This window comes from Phaeodactylum tricornutum, chromosome 8 (genome assembly GCF_000150955.2).
Source record: "Phaeodactylum tricornutum CCAP 1055/1 chromosome 8, whole genome shotgun sequence".
Classification (NCBI taxonomy): domain Eukaryota; phylum Bacillariophyta; class Bacillariophyceae; order Surirellales; family Neidiaceae; genus Phaeodactylum; species Phaeodactylum tricornutum.
The window spans coordinates 572,417-594,503 of record NC_011676.1 but is presented as its reverse complement, the minus strand read 5'-3'; the positions used below and the strand labels follow the sequence as shown (position 1 = coordinate 594,503).

Below are 22,087 nucleotides of genomic sequence, written 5' to 3'. Positions count from 1 at the left end.
ACAAGCGACTGATTTTCCACATTTACGTAAGTCCCTGGCTATGTTTATCGTTAGTTGTAATTCCTTGGCGCCCCCCCTCCAGAACGCAATCTCGTTTGTATAATTCATTTTCTTGTAGGGTAGGGGTTTTGGTTGTGCGCTTTGGCCCTTTTCTATGTGAGCGAGCCAGATTGGGAATAGTACATGCATTTTGGATCTCACCAGTTCTCATGGGTGAAGAACCAGCCATCGCACCCGGCCTTATCCTTTTCCTTTGTAACTTCACGATGGCTACAAAACCGCACGATGGGGCTGCTGAGGAGGAATTACTAGGATGGAGGGAAGTACATGCAGAATTAGTGGCGGCCGTCATTAGTGAGCGCGAAACGATTGCCGGGCTGAAGGCGCAGAAGCGGTACTGGCTGGAAGAGATCAGTGCAAATTTGACGGAAGATGGAAAGCTTACAAACTCATCCGTGTGGAAGAAGCCTACCCCTTTGAAAAAAGCCATCAAAAAGAGCATCGGCAAGAAAGAGCTTAAAAAGACGGTAGGGACGAAAAGGAAGAAAGAAGCAAGTATTGATTCGAAAACAAGCAAAAAGGCTCGAAAGAAAAAATCCGGTGAGGAAGAGAAGAAACCCACTACGGCTCCAGCGAAATCTAAGGTGCAGAAAGTCAAGGTTCGAGTAGAAAAGGCCAACCCAAAGGTGGAACAGCTTCAAGGGGATGACGGACGCAGCTCGGTCGACAGCTACAGCGCAGTTCATCAGAAGCATGGCCCGCAATCAAGTGTGCATCAACAATCGCAGCCGCCGCCCCACTGGGGTCCGAGTCATCACAATTTTCCAATGATGGTATGTGTCGGGATTTTATGTACTGTAGTTTGATTGCCTCCCCTCTGCGTACTTTGCTGACTTCTGCTATCAAACCGATAGGCAGCTGTTGCGTTTGGATCAAATCCTCCAGTTCCAGGATATCCTGCAATGGTTCATCAGCAGCCTCCTCCACAAGGTTATCCTCAATACTATCGGCCTCCAAGTGCTAATCCCTCTCATGCGTATCCTCTGCATCGGACCTACGCATCGATTCAAGATGCAGCGGACGAAGAGTCTGACGAGGATCCGTTTTGACCGATCTCGTTCGTTCGAAATGGCGGTACAAATTTAAAACTGACGCAAAACACTTTGGTTGCTATGTTATAACGAATGAAAAGATATCGTAAGAAGAAAGGCATTTCGACGATTTGAACAGTGTATTGCTGATCGGCAAAACGCCATGAGTGGCTGGAAATTTGGCCCCTCAGGCATCGTTGTATTTAATATAAGTAAATAGAAGCTGAAACAGACATACGTTTTAGGTACATATACTTTACTTTTCTTACTGGTTTGCAGTTGTTGTTTATCCCATGAAATTGATAATTGATCAAAAACGTTGATGGCCGTGACAAACGATAGCTTAATTAACGAAAAGAAGTCCACTGGGGCATGACTGGCCATGCATTTGATCGCGATATCTTTAATGTGAAACGAGGTGTAGTGCCCTTTCCCAAGCAAACAAATCGAATATACTCATTGTCAATGCGTAGCGGCCTCATTTCTTGGCTCCCGCCCACTCGAAATGTCCTCCATTCGTACAGCAGTTTCGATTTTCGAGGCCACCATGCGCAAGAACGAAGAGCTTGGCTGCAGCGATAAGTCGTACATTTCCGTTTTTGCCAAGCAATTTCCTTCCGCCTCTCATTATGGTAAGAGCAGAGGACGATTCGGGAGCACCGAAATTCAGTCTGATGCTTCGAGTTCGGTAGGCCAACAGCATCCTTTCGAATCTCAAATGGGTTGCGAGATCAGTGTGCCGGATACGACAGAATCCTCGTATTCCATAGATTGTAGCGACAATTCCTTTGACCTGGCGATTTCCATGCCAGTACAAGTTCGCTCGATTGCCATCGATCGGGGATAACCCAAAATAGATTAGAAACGGTCGACCAAGTTCCCGAAGAGAACGAGACCTTGATCGACGATGAAAAGGAATCAAACAGCTCAAACGGAGAAAAAAAGTTGTTCGTTACCCTGCTTAGAAGCTTCTGGAATTTGGGCTTCTTCGTATGAGGCGCGAACGAGGTCAACGGCTGTGTGCGAAAGCCCTCGCCAGAAAGGGAAGAAACTTTCACTCGTAAAGGTTGAGAAAGAACATCCCATGCCCAATTACCTTGAGACCGTCAATGACGACGAGAAAATTGTTGGTAGGAAAGTTGACAATGACGAAGACACATCTAGGGATACACCTGGAAAGGAGACTCTTGGAGAGAAGGAACCCTGTACAGAGTGCTATGCTTCGAGCGAGTCCGATGACACCCACGACGACAAAAAGGGTTTCCACGAAGAAGGAGAAGAAATTGCTGAAGTCTTAGAAGAAGACAATTGCCAAGACGAAGATTCCTCGACCTGCTTTCCACAAGTCCAAAAATACTCGGCGATATCATCCGTATCTAGTCGACCCCTAGTGTCCACTTGGGAAGAACAGCGCCGACAAACCGCTCGAATGAGCCGCAAGCCTCTTCAAAGCACTGGATCTACTATAACCCTCAAGGAGCGTATGAAAGCCTTCCATTGAAGGAAATGTAATGCTTTCTTTATTCTCAAATAGGTAAGTGCGAGAGATTTCGAGATCCTCCCTCTGGTCTTGTGAACGCGCTGTAGGTAAAGTCTGAAAGGGAGCATCTTATCGGAAACGGGTTCTGCTCCCTATCCGCAAATGTGCTCACATTGTAGGCATAAAAGGGTGAGTGTGTCGTTGTTGAGTCTTACTCGGACATGATTTTTAATATAATAGCGTTGTGTCGGGTTCATTCTCTGTCAATAGTCGTCATGAAGTACATAGCTCCCCTCAGTATTTAACCGCAGTACCGGCTACGGCTCCGTGCTTTACGGGTGTGTGTATCTTGCGAACACGCAGACCATGGGAATACGCCTCCGCTCCCCCTTTGAAACAGCAGATCCTCCTGTTGCGCTACAGTTGCTATCATGAATTCCGACTTGCAAGCCATAATGGCTCGGCGTCGGCGTTTGGCGGAAGCCAAGCAAGAGGTAGATGTAGCGAAAGCAGGATCGACCGCTGGGAGAGCCAAGCAGCCGCAATCGGGCTTTTTGACGTCTCCCAAAGGATCGATACCGACTTCCAACACGGACGCAAAGAAGGCTTCTCCTGATTTACAAGCCATCATGGCGCATCGCAGGCGACTAACGGAAGCAAACGAAGATGACGGAGACGAGGTTGCGCCGGGTGCTCCCGGCGTCAGCCCATCGTACAGGAGAGGCACTATGGGTGACACCAGCGTGAGCCCAATCTACAAGAAACGCAGCATGGGTACCACCAGCGTGAGCCCAATCTACAAGAAAAGCACCATGGGTGACACCAGCGTGAGCCCATCTTACAAGAAAAGTACCATGGGTGACACCAGCGTGAGCCCATCCTACAGGAGAGACGCTATGGAAGGTTCGCTGACCGACTTGTACGCAGAATTGGCGACATCCAAATCCAACTTGTCGCAGGGTTCACATTCCCAAATGAACTCGAGCTTGGAATTGCATCAATCCAAGTCTGGAGAAGACTTGAGCTCCATTATGGAACGTCGACGTAGGATTGCGGAAGGCGATGGGGGTGGGCCCTCTCCACCTGCGCCTTCTCCACCAAAGAAGTCGCCACGCGTGAATTACGCTTTGTCTCCCACCTTGGCTCCTGGAGAAAAGCCTTCGGCTGTCTCCTCCCCACTTAACGAAAGTTTGAAATCGTTCGGAGTCAGTTCCGACTTACAGTCTATTCTGGCCCGCCGTCGTCGTTTGAACGAATCCGGTGAGCAAGGGCAGTCCCTAGGAACCGCAGAGCGAGTTCGTTCGCCGAAAGATCGAAAGTCTGTAGTCCCATCGCCTCCTCTGGTTGCCGATACATTGGAGGACGAGGCCGAAACCGGCGTGGCGCTGCAATCAGCACAGAGCGGACGGTCCCAATTAAGTGCAGCATCCACGCATAGTCGACAATCAAATCGAGATGTAGCGCGACCTGACCCAACAGAACTTGCGTCCTCTTCGAGTCATAGTCATCAACAGACCTCGTCGTCGCGGCACAGTCCTAGTGATATCCCCGGTTCAGCTAGTGTTGGAGAAATATCTGTTGCCTCATCACAGAATCGGAAATCGGAGAGTAGCGACGAGAGCAAAGCCAGCTCCCAGGACAAAGCTGTGGAACCGGCAGCTCTGGCAATACCGGTACCCGTTATTGAACTGGCACGAAAGGAAGATGATTTTTCCAAAAAGTCGGCAGAAGAATCTGCACCCAAATCATCACCTACGACAACAAACAAGAATGATTTCGTGTCCAGCAGCAGCGACGACGACGAAAGTCTTGAAGATACTTTATCAAGCGAAGATACAGAGGAGAGGGAACAAAGTAGTGTGGCACAGCGTGATTTGCAGAAGAATGCCCCGACCTATACAGAAGAGTCGATGACCCTATCGGAAAGTCTCGACGAACGAGTGGCTCGGTTAGTCAAAGCTGCCGAGAGTCCTCCTCAAACTAAGGGCCCATCAAAAGCGTCCACGGCTCGTCGACGGCAACACAACGACTCGAAAACCAGCGGCCACAGTCAATCCAAGAAAGCCTCGCCTCGTTTGAGGCCCTCGCGCCGGTCGCATGACAGCGAAGAAAGATCTGTGCAAAGCAAGGATTCACAGGAAACCCAGAGGCAGCGTCGAGCGTCTCGGAGATCCAACATAGGAAGTAGCGACGAAGAGCATATGTCTCTGAGGTCACTTGCGAAAGCAAACCGCCGCGGAAGTACTGGAACAAAAGACAGTGATGAGCATTCCCGAAGCGCTGAATCGGCGGGATCGTCCAACCGCCTTCGCTCCCGACGTTCAAGCACCGTTGGTCGGACATTACGACAATCGAGTAGTGCAGAAAATTTGGAATCAGACGAGACCATACCATCGAGTCGTAGCCGATCCCCTCCTTCGCGTCAGCCCCATGAACAGGGCCACAGCGCGAGTGAATTGCAGTCTCTGGATGTGGCGGGTGAACAGAAACCATCAAATTTCGCAAACAAGCCGGAAAATAGCGAACATGCAGCCGACGACAAAACTGAAGACGAAGCAATCAACTCAGGGTGGGGTGATTTTCCAATTTTCGCTCCAAAAGACGGTTTGGAAAAACCAATCACTGGAACAGAAAAGAATAATTCATTGTCATCTTCTCAAAATGTCAGCTCTCATCTTGACGTGACAGATCGCTTTGTAGTTTCGCCCAATGTCGACAGGTCTTCCTCTGCGGAAGCTGACGGTCATTTTGAGCCAGTGCTCACATCCGTAGCTGATGGTTTTGATGATGCCACTTTTGGAAATGGTACCTTCGATCGTCCCACCGCCACAAACGGTCAAACCTCGGTCTCGGCTCGGGTTTTCGATTCAGGGTTTTCCCCGGACGCCTTCGAAGCCACAAACGTATTCGGGTCGCACGTGTTTAATGAAGGCTTTGCTGGTCCGGAAACCTTTGAACAGCCTCACTTTGGCCTCAAGGAATCGATCATGCCGCAGTGGGATTCGAGTCCTTGGGAGCGCGCCCCCTTACGACGGTGTGGAAAGCTGATTCTTGATCAACAAGACTTTTTCTCAACAGATTTTGCCTGTGCACCTACTTCAAATCTATCTAATGGAAATGTCATCTTTGCATGCTCAGGAAAAGATGGTTTTTTTCTTAAGGAGATAGACCCGAGTCGAAATAGCGTTCCAGTATGCTCTACTCCGGTTCTAACTATTGATCTTCAGCGAAAGGTTTCTTCCAAGTACAACGTCTCGATCTACAAAGTCCATGCTTTGACTTCACTGACGTCGGGGCTACATGAATCGCATAGTCAGAGTCGTGTCCGTGTTGCATCTGTTTTGGAGGTGAATGTACTCGAGTCGCCTCAATTAATGAAGATTGTTGCGGTTTGGCAATGGGGGTACGGGACAGCTCAGCCTATCGTCTTGCAGTATACAATTACTCCGCCTAGTGGAGCGGACTATACCTTTGATGCTGCTACCCTACAAATAGCCGACAATCTTGTTTTTATTGCAGGTTCTTCACCCAAAGGACCATGTGTGTTTATAACGAAGCCTGCTGCACGCGACTCATGGTCGGCAAATTTCCTCGGTGGGTCTGGCTTCGTTTCTGCCCTTGCTGTGACAACGACCTCCGAGCGCGCACATCCTTTTGTAGCTGTTGGGCTGACAGATCGCAGTCTCAGCGTCTGGACTTACGCAGAGGCAATGAAGCCTGCATCGAAGGATTCAGAATCTTCAAAACGATGGCTTTTTCCACTCTGCAGACTAGAGGCGGGCTCGGTCCTGTCTAGCCGAGAATCAAAGAACTTCGTCAGCGAAGAGCCAAGTGATGCAGACTCGAAAGAAGTAGGTTACTGTACACATTTTGCGTGGATGCCTACGGTACCTATGGTCTCGTACACGCTCATGCTGGCTGCAAGCTTTCAGAATGCTCTCGCAATCTACCATGTCGAGCTACCCGCAACAATGGATCCTAGTACGAACTCTGTCCGTCCCCTGTCACCACCGACCCACATTTCAGTATTGTCTCAAGCTCCACTTCTTGGACCGATGGTGGCGGAACGTTGGCGTGGCCGTCATGAACGATCATCGGCTATCTGGCTCAATCGGGGCCCTCACGTCGACCCCTGTCTAGCGCTTTTATGTCATACAGGTAGTACAAATGGTTCGGCTGTCAGACTTGCAATCGGTTGTCTCATTTTCAGCCAATATGATGGCGTTCCCGTTCCAGAGGACAAGATGGTACCATTCAGGTTGCTAGCTGGAGTAACCATTACAAATGCTAACAAAAGCTATCCGTTGGGTATAGTTCCATTACCGCGCCATCCTTGTGTCATTTGCCATTCTCGAAACAAGCTTTCGCGTTTTGTCCCTACTCTCGCATTTGACAACGCCATCCAACATCGGATGGCTTGGATGGCTCAGCCCCCCGCTTCTATTCCGCCGGGTTTGTCATCTGTCGGCGATCGTCTTTTGACGGATACAGACAACGATGCTCAAGGCGTTTTGCACATTTTTTCTACGTTGCAGTTTGAGCGACGCGCAAGTACGGACTCGTCCGTCGTATGGGGGCAGCCAGTGAGACGTTATTGGCTTTGTCGTACTATTGCTGGTGACAACCGTACGATTGGAAAGGGTGATCTGAAGAACGAGAAATTGGAAAAAGATTTTGGTAGAAGTGACAGAGTGAATGGCGGCTCGGCCTCGCGCGCTGTAGCAGCTCTTGCGGATGTCTCTATAGCTGACCTTGTCCCCTTCAGGATAGTGCGATGTCGGGGTAAGGAGATATGCGCCGTTCTTTTTCAACACGGGTTTCGTTCCCAGTCTACTGAGCTTGAACTTGGCAGCAACGACGCTGTCGCAGTTGCCTTGGTCGACTTCTCTACTCCGAAGACGATATTGCAAGTTGTAGAAGGGCGCGATATATGCTTTTGTTTTGACGGACAAACAGATTTTCCTCAAGGTCTTTTGCTAAGCAAAGACGGCTCTATGTTGACGTCCTTTTCCTGGCAATCCATGGCGAGCAAATTCGAAACAGGAAGGTCCTATCGTCCTATTCTTGGGGTTGAAGTTGGCGACCAGTACATCGAATGCCGCCGCGTCTTTGCATTCTCAGGTGCATCGAAACTTGTACTGGTAATGAGTGGAATAAGTCATCAGAACGGCACCACCCACATTTTAGCTGGCGACTTAAGATCGGACGCAGAGGTTTCGATAACAAAATGGTCGTCACTTCTCCCTAACATGGAAATAGGTCGATCTTTCAAGGTGGATCGCCAGGAAGAAGTTCTTTCGATTATAGGTCTCGAGCATGACGACAGTGGCTATCGTAACTTTGCCGTTGCCACGAGCGAAAGAGTTTTTGTTCTCTCGGCAGGGTTAGATTTGTGTGCCGAAACGACAATTGAACTTTCCTTCCCATCTCTGGTTCCTATGGGCTCCTTTGCGGTATGCTTTATCTCGCAGGACAAGGTAAAATATCTTTGTTGCCTTGATGCCGACCTTTCTCTCGGGGTGGTGGCTTCGCTTCCTACGGAGCAATATGGCGATCGCTCTCCTTTGCTACTGGCTCTTAGGCAGGACCGGATTATTCTGAATGACATCCACACAGGCGTAAGACTCGTGGAATATGGTCAGTCGCCGGATGGCTTTTTACTTCCTGCGTGCAGAACACACCCGGCACTCATTCTCGAACCGATGGTTGCGAATGCTGTCTGCGTTGGTGGGAAGCAGCATCGGTCAACAGAAATACTGAGGACCGTCATTGAGAAATTTGGTAGGAAGGTTGCTTCGATCACTCATGGAGATGACGAAGGAATAGGGCATTTCGGAGCTGGATTGCAGTCGAAAGTTTTCGAAATTCTGCGCTTTTATGGATTAGATCAAGCTGCTTCATGGCTTCTCACGGGCACAGTGCAATTTACCAGGACTGCGAATAGCAAGATACTGCCGACTTGGCTTCCAATCGGGCTTAAGAGAAGTGGGGCCATTAACTCTGACGCTTTTCTCCATTTAGTGTCCAGCGGCGATCAGTACTTATTGGAGTATTTAAAGTCGCCTAACCAGAACTTGCCTGCTACGATTCCCCGGTCTACCGATGCTTCATCATATTTTTCACATGATTTTGCGATGGACTCCTTAGGGCATGGAATTCCCTCTGAAGCGGTCAAAAGCTTTGACTTTGCTGGGTCAAGCCAGGCTGACAACTTAATTTTGCAAATTGCTTTAATCCTCCAAAAGGATAGATCGCAGGATATCACGGAAATTCTGAGAAAATTAAGCGGTTACGATGAGCCCATGTTTTCACGGTCATCGGAATATTGTCATGTACCTGGCTCCTTGGCCGCTCTGGCTGTCTCGCTGAAATCATCGAAGTCAAACACAAACAGGCAGGTTATGTCAAGCGACCATGTCGAGCGGTGGATGCGCCCTCTAGCCCCGTCGCTCCAGCGTGGAGCAACTTTTGGCCGCACGCGCCAGAAACTTATAGGGGAGAGCGATTTTATTAATGCTTGCTCAAATAGCGACGAAGGATCTGACAACTTCTGGTCAATACCCTGCAACGAAGCGAAACACGTATGGTAAGCTACTTCGTTGGCAAAAGTGGAATTCTCCTTTTTCTTTTCTCAATTTCGAACGTCATGTCTTTTGTAGGAATGAAGGCCCGCGGAAAGCGAAGGACAAGCTTTTAATGCTTGATTCCACGGAGGAGTGGCTTGGCCGGCGGCGTCCCGCCATCCTGGGGAAGGAGGGTGTTTCTGCAGCACGCGATCGAGGGGAAGGAGCTCTGGCAGGTATTCTAAACAATGAAGAGGATTCTTTCGGAGTAATGAGTGATAATGAAAGTATTGGCGATGACTGGGTCGATGGCGTCGGGGAAGGTCGGTCAGACGAAGCCAATCTTTCCGCTTACTTCAGAATGTCTGAAGGGGATGACGAAGACAGTCAGTGGCAAACAGAAGGGCTCCTTGATATATCTCCATATCAAATCAAGGCGACGGTCATCGGTGACGCTGGTGCTTATCGCCTTCAGACCTCCACGTCAGGAGTCGACGAAGGTGAGCCCGGTAAGGTCAGGAGTCTTCACGATCTAGTTTTCGAAAGAAGCGGAGAAGGCGTACCATCAGGCCTTGCGGTACCTGCAGGCCGCGGGAGTAGTGTGGACGTCGGTGTCCTTCATCGACCTGATCGACAATCACGCCAGAAGTGCTCCATTGAATTTTGGTACTATCTCCCGAAGAAAAGCGCGATTGTAACGGATATAATTCTTACGCGGAGGACGATGGGTAGCACTGCCGATGATCTTTCAAAAGTATCTATTTCGTCTGAAAAAGAGAGTGTACTGTGGGATCTTGTCCTCCTTCAGTCTGGTGAAGTACAGTTTAGATCATGCGGAGGTGCCACACTTCTGTCGTCAAAAAATAACAATATTGGGGCAGCCAAAGTGGTCACCAATAATCAAGATGAAGAACAGCGTAAAGATATCGTTGCATATGAGCACTGGAACCATATTTGTGTTGTCATGAATTCCAGAGATCTTGACTTGACGGAGTGCTTTGTTTCTCTATACATGAAAGGAACCGAGGTTGCGTCTAATTCCTTGTCTATGCTGCTCCCAGGCTACGAAAAAGGCGATTTAGCCGATCAGTCCACTCTTGATGATCTGCTTCATAAGTCTCAGTTAATTTTCGGCGTGAACAGCACTCCTGGATTCAGGATAACTGAAATTCGCATTTGGGCTTGTAGCCGCTCGGCCGATGATACTCAAGCCATGATGTATGAGTACTTGAACGCTGCCGAAACAAAGAAGAAATTTAAAGTCAAGATTAAGAATAAGAAAGGGGGAGCTCTGGGGAAAGGCGGACTTGCCTCGCCTCTGATGGACACTGGTAAAGGCGCTGCGAAATCTGGAACGGCATTTATGTTAAAAGGAGCACCTCCTCTCGATTCATCAGGTAAAATGCAGCTTGAGACTGCTGCTGATGCTTCGAATAGATTTAGTCTTGCACCCCCTTCCACCAAACAAGACGAAAGGGAAAGGAAATTATTTGAAGTATCAAATCCTTCATCTACTTTCAAGAATTCGTCCGACGCGTTTAGCATCTCTGCCACTGAGAATGATAAATCACATCCGCTGTCTTATGTTGGAGTGGATAAGTCTCGGCAGCTGACGCCGTCGGTGGAAGAAGTCCAGCAGAATGAGACTCATCCCCCAGTTACGTCTACTTTGTGGGACACGGCGCTTCCTCTATCCCAGCAAGTGCGTTCTTCGGCTGCAGCAGCCTTGATTCGTGGCCCGCCAGCTACACGTCATTTTGGAGGAAATCGTGGAGGCTTACCTGACTTTAGTGGTATGGAGCGTTTCGGCGTTGGAGGAGTGGCGATCTGTGGATCGGAAAAAACTATAGTTTGGCGCGACAATGAGGATCCACCAGCTCTTACGTATCCGATTGGGGCAAGCGGTGCCATAGTTAGTGATCAAATGGACGACGAAGGCAGCGAATTTTTGTGTTGTTTTCTCGCGAAAGAAAAGCGCATGGTCGTGTTTGAGCTACAATCGCGTACTGTTGTGGTCGAGCTGCAAATGACTACCAAGCTTAACTTTTGGCGTTTCCTACCACCGGAAGCCGACGAAAACACTTTGTGTTTTATGCTCATAACTCCAGTAGGGGGCTTTCACTGGATGCCATTGGAAGAGTCGCCGCGACCGCATCAGGTGTGGAAACGAGGACCCGAGTTGCAAGGCAAGAAAGTTGTTTCTTACGAAGAAGGAGGTTCAAACGGACTTGATGATTCCCACATTTTGTCCCGCGTTGGCCTCGTATTGGTGACCAAACCAACAGGAGATGGTACACTTGAAGCTTGGATCGTTCCCATTTCAGGTGACTCGCAGGCGTCTCAATTCTCAGAGGATGTCATGGGTGCTTGCTTTTGCCAGCCACCCCATTTCGACGAAGGGCCTTTTTTGCCACTTCTGGTGACCGTCCATCTCTCGCACGAGAGAATCGTTGTGAATCTTCTTACAACTCGAGAGCTATCGAAAGGGTCCATCGAACTAGGAGAAGCCGAAGTCACCCAAGAGATTGACGACACTGGCTTTGAGGACGTTGACTATAGGCCACCTTCCTTGGCTATGGGTGATATGCCGGAAGCTCTTTGCTGCTCGCTAGCCAATATAGTCGTCGTTATTGTACGGCGCAAAGGTCTCGTGGTTGCCTACGAACTGGAGGATGGAGAATTGAGTTTAATTGCATCCGAAAACGTGGGTCATTTTGTTATCGACGCTGTGATGCGGTACTCGGCCGAGGTGGGCGGGGCCGAAATTGTCATGTTACTTTCCGACAACGAGTTCCCCAAGGATGGGCGTATGGTGAGCTTTTGCTTCAGATCCGCCGTTTGAAATAGAAGTTCAGAAATATCGTAAATGTGCAGGTGCAAGGAATTATTTATAGTCTCTATCCTCTTAGGTGCTTGCTCGACATCATTCATTCGTGCCTTCTTCGGCTGTACCAGGAGATGACCTCGACGACAAGAAGCCAGCGAATACATCGTCCGTGAGAAACAAGCCTTCTGGTTGAACAAAAGTGAGAGATGGCTTGAATTTTTTCGTACTTTTCCGCTTGCGTTCCTGTTCGAACAGAGACTTATAGGTGTGCGACAGAAAATCCGTGATGTCGTGCAAGGGGGTTTGCAGTTCGTCTTCTCGTCCAATGGATTTTGCCATGGTCACGACGGCGGGATAATAGTGTTGCGAAAGGGCCTCCAGTTCCCAAAGGGAACTTTGCAGGGCTTGGGCTTGTTCCGGGTCATCCGTCTCGCTGTCAAAAGCGTCTCGCAAATTACCGTCACCATCGGAATCAATCGGAGGCAGCCTATGAACGAGGCATGCCGTTTCTCCGTGTTTCCGCAACCAGTTGGAGCAAAGAGCCAATCCGACGAGGATACTCGCTGGTGGCGCTTGTAAACAACACCGCAATGTGCGCTTAATGAAGGCCGCAACTATATGCGCCGGTAAAAGTTCGTTGCGACTGATACATGTCTCTAGCAAACGCAAGAAGCGAGGCTTATACTTCACGTAAAAGACACTCGGTGTGAGGAGTTTGTAGAGTTGTTTATAAAAACCAGGATACTCCAAGCCGTGCTTGGTGATGAGCAAAAACAGTCCGTCCAAGGCCAGCACGGAGTGTAACTTTTGCGGTTGATCGTACGCGGACATGAAAAAGTCGGCAAAGTGGAGCGGATCGTGGACATTGGGCAAGACTTTCGAAGGCAAGAAAATGAGGGTCTGTTTGAGACTGGAAGTAGAAAGCGGTAAACGCAAGACGGCCAACCAGGCTCTTGACCAAGCCCGGTGATGACACCGTAGTTGGGAGAAGGCGAAGCGCTGAACAGTTTTGCGCTTTTTCCTAGCGGGTTCCTTGTGTTGTTCGGGTTTGTCGTTTGTGTCGGCATCTTCCACTGAAGACGTTGAGGCCACCGTTGCATCATCATCATCATCATCATCGCCACCGCTATCGTCGCTTGCCGCATTGTCGTCTTCGTGTAGGCGTTCCGGTACGGCATTCTTTGGGGGCGGGAACAGCAAGCCGTCGTCGTTGTCTAGTTCCTGTTGCGAGGTGGGAATGGGAATGAGCATGAGGAGCTGCACCAACCGCTCCGCCTGCACCTGTTTCTCTTGATCATCCTCTTCCACGCTCGTCCCTTGCTTGTAAATTTCGTTAGCAATTGTGACCGTGGCGATCAGAGTGTAGTACTGTACATCCCGATAGGGTTGGAGAAACTCGGCCTGCAGCATGTGGTGTATAGACTTGTCCCAGGTCGGCAATCGGGAAACCACCCGGACCAAGAGTCGCAGCAGTGTAGTGGAAACCACTTGGTAAGCGCTGTTGCTGGATAGCGTCGGCGAGGTAGCGACGACGCCCCACAAGGTACGCAGTGCCGTCCGTTTGCCCGATTCGACGCGGTCGCACAATTGGAGCAGAAACTTCTTGTGAGACGTTCGGAGAAAGGCGTGCCATTTGTGCTGGACACTGGAGGACGACAATGGCAATGAAGAATTGCGAGTTGGTGTCCTCTCGAGAGAAAACTCGTTCGACTGGATCAAGCTGGCAAAGACTTTACGAAGTTCGTCGAGTCGAGCGGCGTCCAGTCCTTCGTCGTTATGAGGCTTCAGCAGCGTTTTGATTTGCGTCGCAATCTCGGCCGACGAGGACATCTTGGTCGTCGCCGTTTTCGTGGATATAGCCATGGTCATCTTGGTCGATCACGTTCTCTTCCCAGTCTACGAACGACAGGACTACTTTGCCCAACAGTCGGAAAAACTCGTTACTGAAACACAGAAACGTTCTGTGTTCAATGTAGTTTTCACTTTTTGCTTGGATGCCGGAGTGGTGTTGGTATTTTTCGTCCGTCCCTTCTCCGTACAGAAAAAAGGTTGTCGCGACCTCCGGGTTTTAAACTGATATTGGTTAGGGTTAGGTACGTTGTCTGTCAGACTATTGGCTTTGGTTGCTTGAGCTTTCCAAGCACATACGTCAGCGTGTCAACTAAGAAACTCGCACGATGCTATACGTCAATTCGAGCTTCTTTTGGATTTCAAAAAGAGCGAAATTCGTAGATTGACAGCAAAGAAAGCTGCGTTGTATTACCTGCTCCTTCGGATTCCCTGTAGCATGCGCACCAGGAAACCGTTCCATCGGATACCATTTGCGTCGATCGATCTACCTCGCGTGCGTTCATTCGTGTAAAAGAGTGTCATGAGGTTTTCTACCACGAACGTTTACCAAAGTCTGCTGGTGGGAGTCGTACTGTACGTCGGGGGCGTCGCCGGGTACGTGAGTCACCTCCCTACGAATTCGGGAGCGCTCCGCCTCGCCCCGTTCGTACCGAGCCGTAGCAGTGTGAGCCGCATCCCCTACCCATCCGTTCCATTGGATATCGCAACGCCTCTACGCCCCTCAACAAGTCTCTCCGCGGGGGCCTCACAGAGTTCTATCGTTCCGACGAAATCCATCGTTTCGGCGGCTGCCTTTTGCGTTCTCGACGTGGCCTTTCGTCGGGGATTTCTCAAGGCCAACGTGGCGTTTCCCTCCAGTCTCGGTGGCTGCGGGATCCTATTGGCGCTCTTACTGGCCTTGCCGCGCAAGACCGCAGGCAAGGCCTTCTCGGCGCTCAAACCCGGGGCTGACGTGCTGGCCAAGTGGCTGCCCGTCTTTTTTGTACCCTCGCTCGTGACTCTGCCCTTGGCGGATTCTTTGGGGTCCTCGGCGGAGCTCGCCAAAGTTGCGGCCGTTATTGTGGGAGGATTTTTGTTTACTCTCGTGACCACGTCGGCGTCGGTCGTTGCCGTTCGATCTCTCCTTTCTGGTGACACTAACAGGGACGAATCGCCCGAGGAGGCCCTTCCCAAAATAGACGCTGTTTCCCAAGAAGCCATTGCCGACGGCCGCGATCCCTTTCCTACAATCAAGCCCTTTGACGATTCTACCGCAACCATGCTCTACGGTCTCACGGTCTTTAGTGGCCTGGCGGCGGCCAAACTCACGCTCGACGGAGCCTCGTACGCCACCACCACGCCGCTCACGGCTCTCTTTATGCTGAGCTCGACACTCGCCTCCTTTGTTTGGGGTGCCCGCTTGCCCAAAGCCTTGACCAAAGTCTTGCATCCTTTGGTCACTTGCACCAGCCTCACTTGGGCGGCTGCTGCTGCCTTTGCCCGCGTTACGGGCCGTTCCTTTGCTTCCATGCTACAATCCTACCGAACGGGAAGTCTCGGAAAAATGGCCGGCGCCGGTGACTGGCTCCTATTTCTGCTCGGTCCCGCCGTAGTCTCTCTCGCTGTTTCCATGTACGATCGACGCAAGCTTATGCGGGAAAACATCCCGGAAGTAGGGACTTCGATCGGCGTCTCAACCTTTGGTGGACTTTTTGGAACGGCGTGGGCCGTACGCTTTCTTAGTATCGGCAATCCCGCCGTTAGACTCAGTCTTTTGTCTCGTAATATCACGTCCCCACTCGCCATGTCGATTGCCAGTATCCTTGGTGGTGCCGATGTGAGCTTGGCCGTTTCCATGGTCGTTATCACGGGTTTGATCGGGGCCAACTTTGGCGCCACGCTTTTGGACGCCTTGGGCATCCGCGACGCTGTGGCGCGTGGCCTAGGCATGGGCGCCGCCGCTCACGGTCTAGGCACGGCCGCCATTGTGAACGAAAAGGACGCCTTTCCCTTTGCCGCCATTTCCATGGCGCTCACGGCTTCTGCCGCTACCGTAGCCGTTTCCGTTCCCGCGATTCGCCGCGTGCTAGTCCAAACTGCCTTGGGCAGTTTGTGAAGGCCCGGAAAGCCCAGTCCAGCCCTCCCTAGTTTCAACTTTTCCAGAACACCACACAACCACACGCATGCGACACGGGTACGTCAACGTTGGCGACTGAGTTTAGGATGAGCCACTATCTATTCTAATACATGTATATGCATATTGTAACAAGATGCATACACACTAGTTTAGGGATAAGTAGTCTACTCCATGAACACGTTGGTAGGTCCCGTTTATCCATAGGAGTGCGTCACCCAAGCTGTGATCACGTCGCATACAGGGATATATCCATATTCCTATTTTGTTGTCCACAAAAGAAAGAGCATTGTACTAGAGAGCCAGTCCAGCCCGTCTTGGGAAGTGGATGCGAAGAAGTGTTGTGCCCTATAGTAGTGGTACTGTTTGTTAGCCGCATCACCTTTCTGTGCCATAGCTCGTGATTTGTGGACATGACTGACTGACTGACTGTGAGGTTTTGGTTCGGCAGTTCTGCTGCCTACTTCTGTCTGAACGGTAGAGAGACATATCTGGGACTTTTTCCATCCAATAGTTTATTAGTAGGAGATGCCGCTGAACATGACGAAAAGATACGGCTGCAGTGTTCTCTTTTTTACAAGGCACCGGTTCGCATCTCAACAATTTATTTTGCTTGCTGTGCCTTTGGCATCCGCAGCCAGCTGCCCCAGCAACAGAAACGAGAAAACCTTCACGAACAGGCCCTAGACTTTGCTTTGCCCAGGAGGCCGCACGTACAAGAAAGCGCTGTGCTTCTTTGACACCATGAAGATTCTAGCTTCCGCCACCCGCCAATTTTATCAGAGCAGCCAAGCTCCGTCCCTGCCACACAAAGTGAAGTTTGCTGCCTCCGTCGTCCAACTTCCATGGGACACTCACAATTTCAAATCCTCCCTCGTTATCCGGTCGAAACGCAACTATGCTTCCACCGCTTGGCAACGTACGCAAAGGGTCGCCTTGCCCGAAGTCGCTGGTGATCCTTCCATTATTAAAAGCGCCTTTCGCGAACGCTTGGATGCCGAACGGGCGCAAGCTTTCCTAGGCGGCGGCCAAAAACGAATCGACAAGATACACGCCAGGGGATCACTTACCGCCCGGGAACGCTTGGAGCTCTTGTTCGATAACGAGAGCTTCCACGAATTGGATCAACTCAAGGCTCATCGATGTACCGAGTTTGGTATGGACGAAAAGGAGTTTCCCGGTGACGGTATCGTCACGGGACACGGAACCATCAATGGTCGCGTCGTCTACGCCTTTTCCCAAGATTTTACCGTCTTGGGTGGATCGCTTTCGGAAACACACGCCGAAAAAATGTGCAAGGTCATGGACATGGCCATGCGTGTGGGAGCACCGGTGATTGGTCTCAACGACTCTGGCGGAGCTCGGATTCAAGAAGGTGTTGACAGTCTAGGCGGCTACGCCGAAGTGTTTCAGCGGAACGTAGACGCGAGTGGCGTGATCCCGCAGATTTCGGTGATTATGGGGCCTTGCGCGGGTGGCGCAGTCTACAGTCCCGCCATGACCGATTTCATTTTCATGGTCGAAGACACTTCCTACATGTTCGTTACGGGCCCGGAAGTCGTCAAGACAGTCACGAACGAGACGGTCACCAAGGAAGATCTGGGAGGTGCCCGGGTACACACTGCTAAAAGTGGCGTTGCGCATGGATCGTTCTCTAACGATGTGACGGCACTCCGTTCGATGCGCCGTCTCTTGGACTTTCTACCGGCCTCTAACGACAAAAACACCCTACCCGTCAAGGAGACGACCGATCCAGCTGATCGCTTAGTCCCGTCACTTGAACGCTTGGTCCCGGACGATCCGAATACGCCCTACAATATGAAGGATGTCATTCGTGAAACAGTCGACAACGGTGACTTTTTCGAAATCATGCCCGCTATGGCACAGAACATTGTGACAGCTTTTGCCCGGATGGAAGGTCACACGGTTGGTGTCATTGGTAACAACCCTTTAACCTTGGCTGGTTGTCTCGATATTGATGCCAGTATCAAAGCAGCTCGCTTTGTTCGTTTTTGCGACGCTTTCAACATTCCGCTCGTTACGTTTGTTGATGTTCCCGGATTTCTTCCGGGGACGGGACAAGAATACGGCGGTATCATTCGCCATGGAGCCAAGCTTCTGTTTGCGTATGCTGAGGCGAACGTACCCAAGGTGACAGTCATTACTCGGAAGGCTTACGGCGGTGCCTATGACGTCATGTCGAGTAAGCACTTACGAGGAGACTGTAACTACGCGTGGCCTGGTGCCGAAGTGGCGGTTAGTAAGTACAACTTCTGTTGAAATTTTATGGTGATGCAGGTTTTTTGCTCAACGCCAAGTGTACTTTCCATTTCTTGTTGTTTTGCTTACAGTGGGTGCCAAAGGAGCCGTTAAGATTCTTTATGGTGGCAAAGATGTAGAGCAACACACTAAAGATTATACTTCGCGGTTTGCGAATCCAATGGTCAGTGCTCAACGCGGATTTGTAGACAATATCATTGATCCTCAAGAAACTCGACGCATCATTTGTAACGATCTCCGAATGTTACGCACGAAGCATTTACCCAATATTCCTCGCAAACACTCCAATCTTCCCCTGTAAAGACCATACTATGGGTATAAGCAGCGTTGTTGCACAAACGTCGGAAAACATGTATACTTTAACAGTTTACAGTTAGCATCATTAAACATAAGTTCAATCCTATTCTTTCTTTTTGGAAGGTCGCTGATAATAATAGCGGAATATTTCGTCTGGAGTCCATCCACGTTTGTAGCGGTTGACAATGAGCACGTTCACTAAAGTCGTGTAGACCACACCATGGGTCTGCCATCGGCGAACCGAACACTGCCCCGTCGGCGGAGGAATAATCCGCAAACGTTCGGGCAAGAGCTTGGCTCGTTTACGAAGCAAGTCCATGAGTTCGTAGTCTTCCATTATGGGTTGCTCGGGATAGCCCCCCACGTGGTGAAAGTATGCCTTGGGCACTGAAATGATGTGATCGCCGTACGGTAGACTGAACAGGTAGGCCCGCAAATTCCCGAGCACAAAGACCGAGCGAATTCCCCATGGATAGGGCTTGCCGGATAGCCCCTCTTTGGATGTGTGATGGCCAAACGAGAACGCACAGGCGTGTGTCAAACGAGAGCTACTTTGTGGCGTCAAGGTTCGTATTACTCTCGTGTCCCAATGATTGGGAACCTAGAGGTGCGAGAGGAAAGTGTGAGATGGCGTACTTTGATATTCTGTTGTGAAGCGGGGTAACCTACCATCGTATCGGAATGCAAAAAGGTCAGAAAGGTTCCGGACGCGTGTTCGGCGCCAAAATTGAGGGTAGGACCTCGTCCGATAGCCGACTTCTTGCTCTCCTTCTCGGGTTGGAACCTTACCACTCTAAGGTGTCCCCATGATGAAAGCTGACCGTCATCCAAGTGTTTCAAATCGTCGCATTTCCCGGCGTCGACAATGATGACTTGCACGCGGTCTGGGTTGTCACACATTCGATATGCCTGCTGGAGTGTTTGTCGGAGCTGACTTCCGGATTCCTTATAAGCAGGAATAATAAGGGACAAATCAATATGGGGATTGTGTTCCTGATTGGTTTCGGTGTATAAAGGAGGAAAGCAGAGTAGGTCTTTCCAGATTGAATCAAGCGTCGCGTACAGAGGATATTGATTACACCCAGGCGCCTGCATGAATTGGGTCACCTTTCGTTTCAATTCGAAATCAGACCGAATACGCTTCAAAATCGCACTCGATTTGTCGTCGTCCGTAACGTCGTCATCTTTGAGAGCATGCAGAATTTCTTTTTGCAACGACGCCGCATCCAAGTCTTGGCGTCGCAAATTCTTGGACTCGGTCACGAGCGGAACACGTTCGTCGGTATGCCGATCTGCCATAATGTAGCTGTAACCATAATAGACGAGACAGGCGCATGCGACTAGCCAGGCTAGCACGACTTCGACGACGGGCGACAATCGATGCTCGCGCAGGTAATCCAAAAGACGGTCGATTTGTGCTTCATCGTCAACCAACTTTTTGCTCTTTTTCGGGACGTCCTTCTCTTTGTCGCTAGAGTCAATTTCAGCCATGATGATGATCGAGTTGTGCCCTTGGTTGTGTCGGAGCTCGATGTGATGTATCTCTTGTCCTTTCAGTGGTCCAACGAATTCCCCGGATCCATCGAGAAGACTCGAGATTGCGAAGCTGAAAAAGATGATTCCGAAAGTCAAGAATGGAATAGCATAGCATGCCAACCTAATGGTCATAACAGGAAAACACTCCGAATAAACCAGTTCCAAATGAACCAATCATATAGGCTTCTGGGTCGCTCCTTGGGTGTTCCAAACTCTAACTGACAAGAAAGCTAGCTCGATCACAGTGGAAAGTTGTGTCCGAAAATTGTCTCAATATCCAGACAGCGTTAACTATGGAGCTAGCGAAAAGTGATTGAGAAAGGAAAGTTTGCTTCCAAGAAATGCTCGAGCAAGATTCTGAATCCAAGGCGTTGCGGTTCATCAGAATCTGAACTTGTATGATCCGAGGCACTGCATACTTTAATCCACCAAAGCTGGGGGAATCTGCCTTACATTTGGTTTCAAACCCTTCCCAAACGACACGGTTTTCACGATGAGAAAGGACAGGACGATTACTGCACGTCTCGTCTCGGCAATCACTGGCCCCAACGCGGTGATTCCCTTTGCGATCGAGAGCTTGCTGGCCTGGCTACTGGCGATCGGCTGTTTAACCGTGTCCGGATACCACTACCTCGCGGCGACAGCAATACGCCCGACTTTGTCATTCGTGCTGGAGCCTACTGCCACGAGTGTCTTCCAAAGTAATGGCAAACGCTTGTCACAAGATACCTTATATTCTGGCCTTGTTGGATTCCCCTCATGACTCACAGTCGAGCAGAGCTGGATGCCGCTTGTCCTAGCGAGATATTTCAACAAGCGGAGGGACTTTTGAAAGAGGTGCGGACTTCTTCGGTCGACGACGCTTTATTGGTGCGTCAAATTCGCGAAAACGCGACCTTGCGCCGATGCGTCTCGCTCGCCATGCGACCTTCCAGGACACCCCACCCGAAGGCAGCGTCGGAACGGTATCAGCAGTACGGGCGTATTTGGCCAGCTTTATTGGAACTACCGGTAACTGTCAAAGCTGGCACGAAGTCTATACTACCAGACGGTGTGTTTGAAATATCGCTTATTGTGCCTTGCTTTCGGGAACGTGGGGTCGACGTTCGCGCCAAGCTGGAATTCGCCCTGCAAGCCGCCGTTAATTTGAAACGAATTCAGCTGGTACTAGTCGACGCGGGGGGATGCCGAGACCTGGCTCGAGCCGTGGATCAGACCGGGGTGGCTAATGCGTGGGGAAGCGTTCGGATTGTCACATTCACGGAAGGAACTGGCCGAGGTCCTTGTCTCAACTTTGGCGCTCGGCACGCTGACGGTCAGATTCTAGCCTTTTTACATTCCGATACCCGTCTCCCGGAAGCGTGGGATGCACGGATATTGGCTACCTTGGCCGGGGATGGCGCTAGTGGGGTACGGACCAATGCTTGCGCCTTTGGCTTTGGCATTGACACGTCGGCGACAGGGTTGAACGGTCGGATGTAAGTTAGGTCGTATTGTTGTATCCAGCAGGATCGTTTACACCAACCCTAGACTCACCACGACATTGTCGTCAACTCGAGACAGGTACCCACCGGGAATCCGCGCGGTCGAGACGACGGCGAATCTTCGCTGCAGACTGTGGTCGTTGCCGTACGGCGACCAATGTTTGTGTTTGCCCACCAATGTGTTTCACTACTTGGGCGGCTTTCCCCACCAATGCATTATGGAAGACTACGAGTTGGCGGGTCTCTTACGCCAGCGCGCGGCACTGCTTCCCCGTTGGAACGTGGCGCGGGAAGCTTTACGCATCATCCCCGGCTCACCCGCATTGTGTTCTCCGCGACGCTGGCAAAGCTACGGAGTGTTGTACGTGACTTGGATGAATTCCAAGCTCGTCCATTTGTACGCGGGCGGTGTATCTCCGGACGAGATTTACCAACGTTACTACGGACAATCACTACCTTCCGCCTCAGCATAAATTTTGGTAATCCGCGGCAAGCCAAACCATTTTTCGTTCGGTCGTACCGGTCTCCTCTCGAACACACATTTTGATTACTACTTTAAGAAAAA

The 22,087-nt window shown here is 50.5% G+C and overlaps 8 protein-coding genes across 8 annotated transcripts; 7 read left to right on the top strand and 1 right to left on the bottom strand.

Moving 5' to 3' along the window:
• Positions 1–209: 209 nt before the first annotated feature.
• PHATRDRAFT_45890 (predicted protein) lies at positions 210–1,109 on the top strand (the record flags this gene model as incomplete). Its single annotated transcript, XM_002180232.1, has 2 exons — positions 210–833; positions 915–1,109. 2 exons carry the CDS (start codon positions 210–212, stop codon positions 1,107–1,109), a joined length of 819 nt encoding a protein of 272 aa, XP_002180268.1.
• Positions 1,110–1,596: 487 nt separating this feature from the next.
• Positions 1,597–1,938, top strand: PHATRDRAFT_35714 (predicted protein; the record flags this gene model as incomplete). Its single annotated transcript, XM_002180231.1, has 1 exon — positions 1,597–1,938. The coding sequence occupies one exon, from the start codon at positions 1,597–1,599 to the stop codon at positions 1,936–1,938; it is 342 nt and encodes a 113-aa protein (XP_002180267.1).
• Positions 1,939–2,175: 237 nt separating this feature from the next.
• On the top strand, positions 2,176–2,592 carry PHATRDRAFT_35713 (predicted protein; the record flags this gene model as incomplete). The annotated part of the gene is made up of 1 exon (XM_002180230.1): positions 2,176–2,592. One exon carries the CDS (start codon positions 2,176–2,178, stop codon positions 2,590–2,592), a length of 417 nt encoding a protein of 138 aa, XP_002180266.1.
• Positions 2,593–3,002: 410 nt separating this feature from the next.
• PHATRDRAFT_45889 (predicted protein) lies at positions 3,003–12,021 on the top strand (the record flags this gene model as incomplete). Its single annotated transcript, XM_002180229.1, has 2 exons — positions 3,003–9,157; positions 9,231–12,021. The coding sequence occupies 2 exons, from the start codon at positions 3,003–3,005 to the stop codon at positions 11,974–11,976; spliced, it is 8,901 nt and encodes a 2,966-aa protein (XP_002180265.1). The 3' UTR covers positions 11,977–12,021.
• A 36-nt stretch (positions 12,022–12,057) lies between these two features.
• PHATRDRAFT_45888 (predicted protein) lies at positions 12,058–13,931 on the bottom strand (the record flags this gene model as incomplete). The annotated part of the gene is made up of 1 exon (XM_002180043.1): positions 12,058–13,931. Exon 1 carries the CDS (start codon positions 13,828–13,830, stop codon positions 12,058–12,060), a length of 1,773 nt encoding a protein of 590 aa, XP_002180079.1. The 5' UTR covers positions 13,831–13,931.
• A 401-nt stretch (positions 13,932–14,332) lies between these two features.
• Positions 14,333–16,074, top strand: PHATRDRAFT_45887 (predicted protein; the record flags this gene model as incomplete). The annotated part of the gene is made up of 1 exon (XM_002180228.1): positions 14,333–16,074. One exon carries the CDS (start codon positions 14,333–14,335, stop codon positions 15,905–15,907), a length of 1,575 nt encoding a protein of 524 aa, XP_002180264.1. The 3' UTR covers positions 15,908–16,074.
• A 492-nt stretch (positions 16,075–16,566) lies between these two features.
• PHATRDRAFT_45886 (predicted protein) lies at positions 16,567–18,882 on the top strand. The gene is made up of 2 exons (XM_002180227.1): positions 16,567–18,185; positions 18,277–18,882. The coding sequence occupies exons 1-2, from the start codon at positions 16,670–16,672 to the stop codon at positions 18,504–18,506; spliced, it is 1,746 nt and encodes a 581-aa protein (XP_002180263.1). The 5' UTR covers positions 16,567–16,669; the 3' UTR covers positions 18,507–18,882.
• Positions 18,883–21,259: 2,377 nt separating this feature from the next.
• Positions 21,260–21,995, top strand: PHATRDRAFT_12329 (predicted protein; the record flags this gene model as incomplete). The annotated part of the gene is made up of 2 exons (XM_002180226.1): positions 21,260–21,489; positions 21,602–21,995. Coding segments are annotated over 2 exons (624 nt in total), but the record flags the coding sequence as incomplete, so codon positions are not given.
• Between the last annotated feature and the right edge of the window lie 92 nt (positions 21,996–22,087).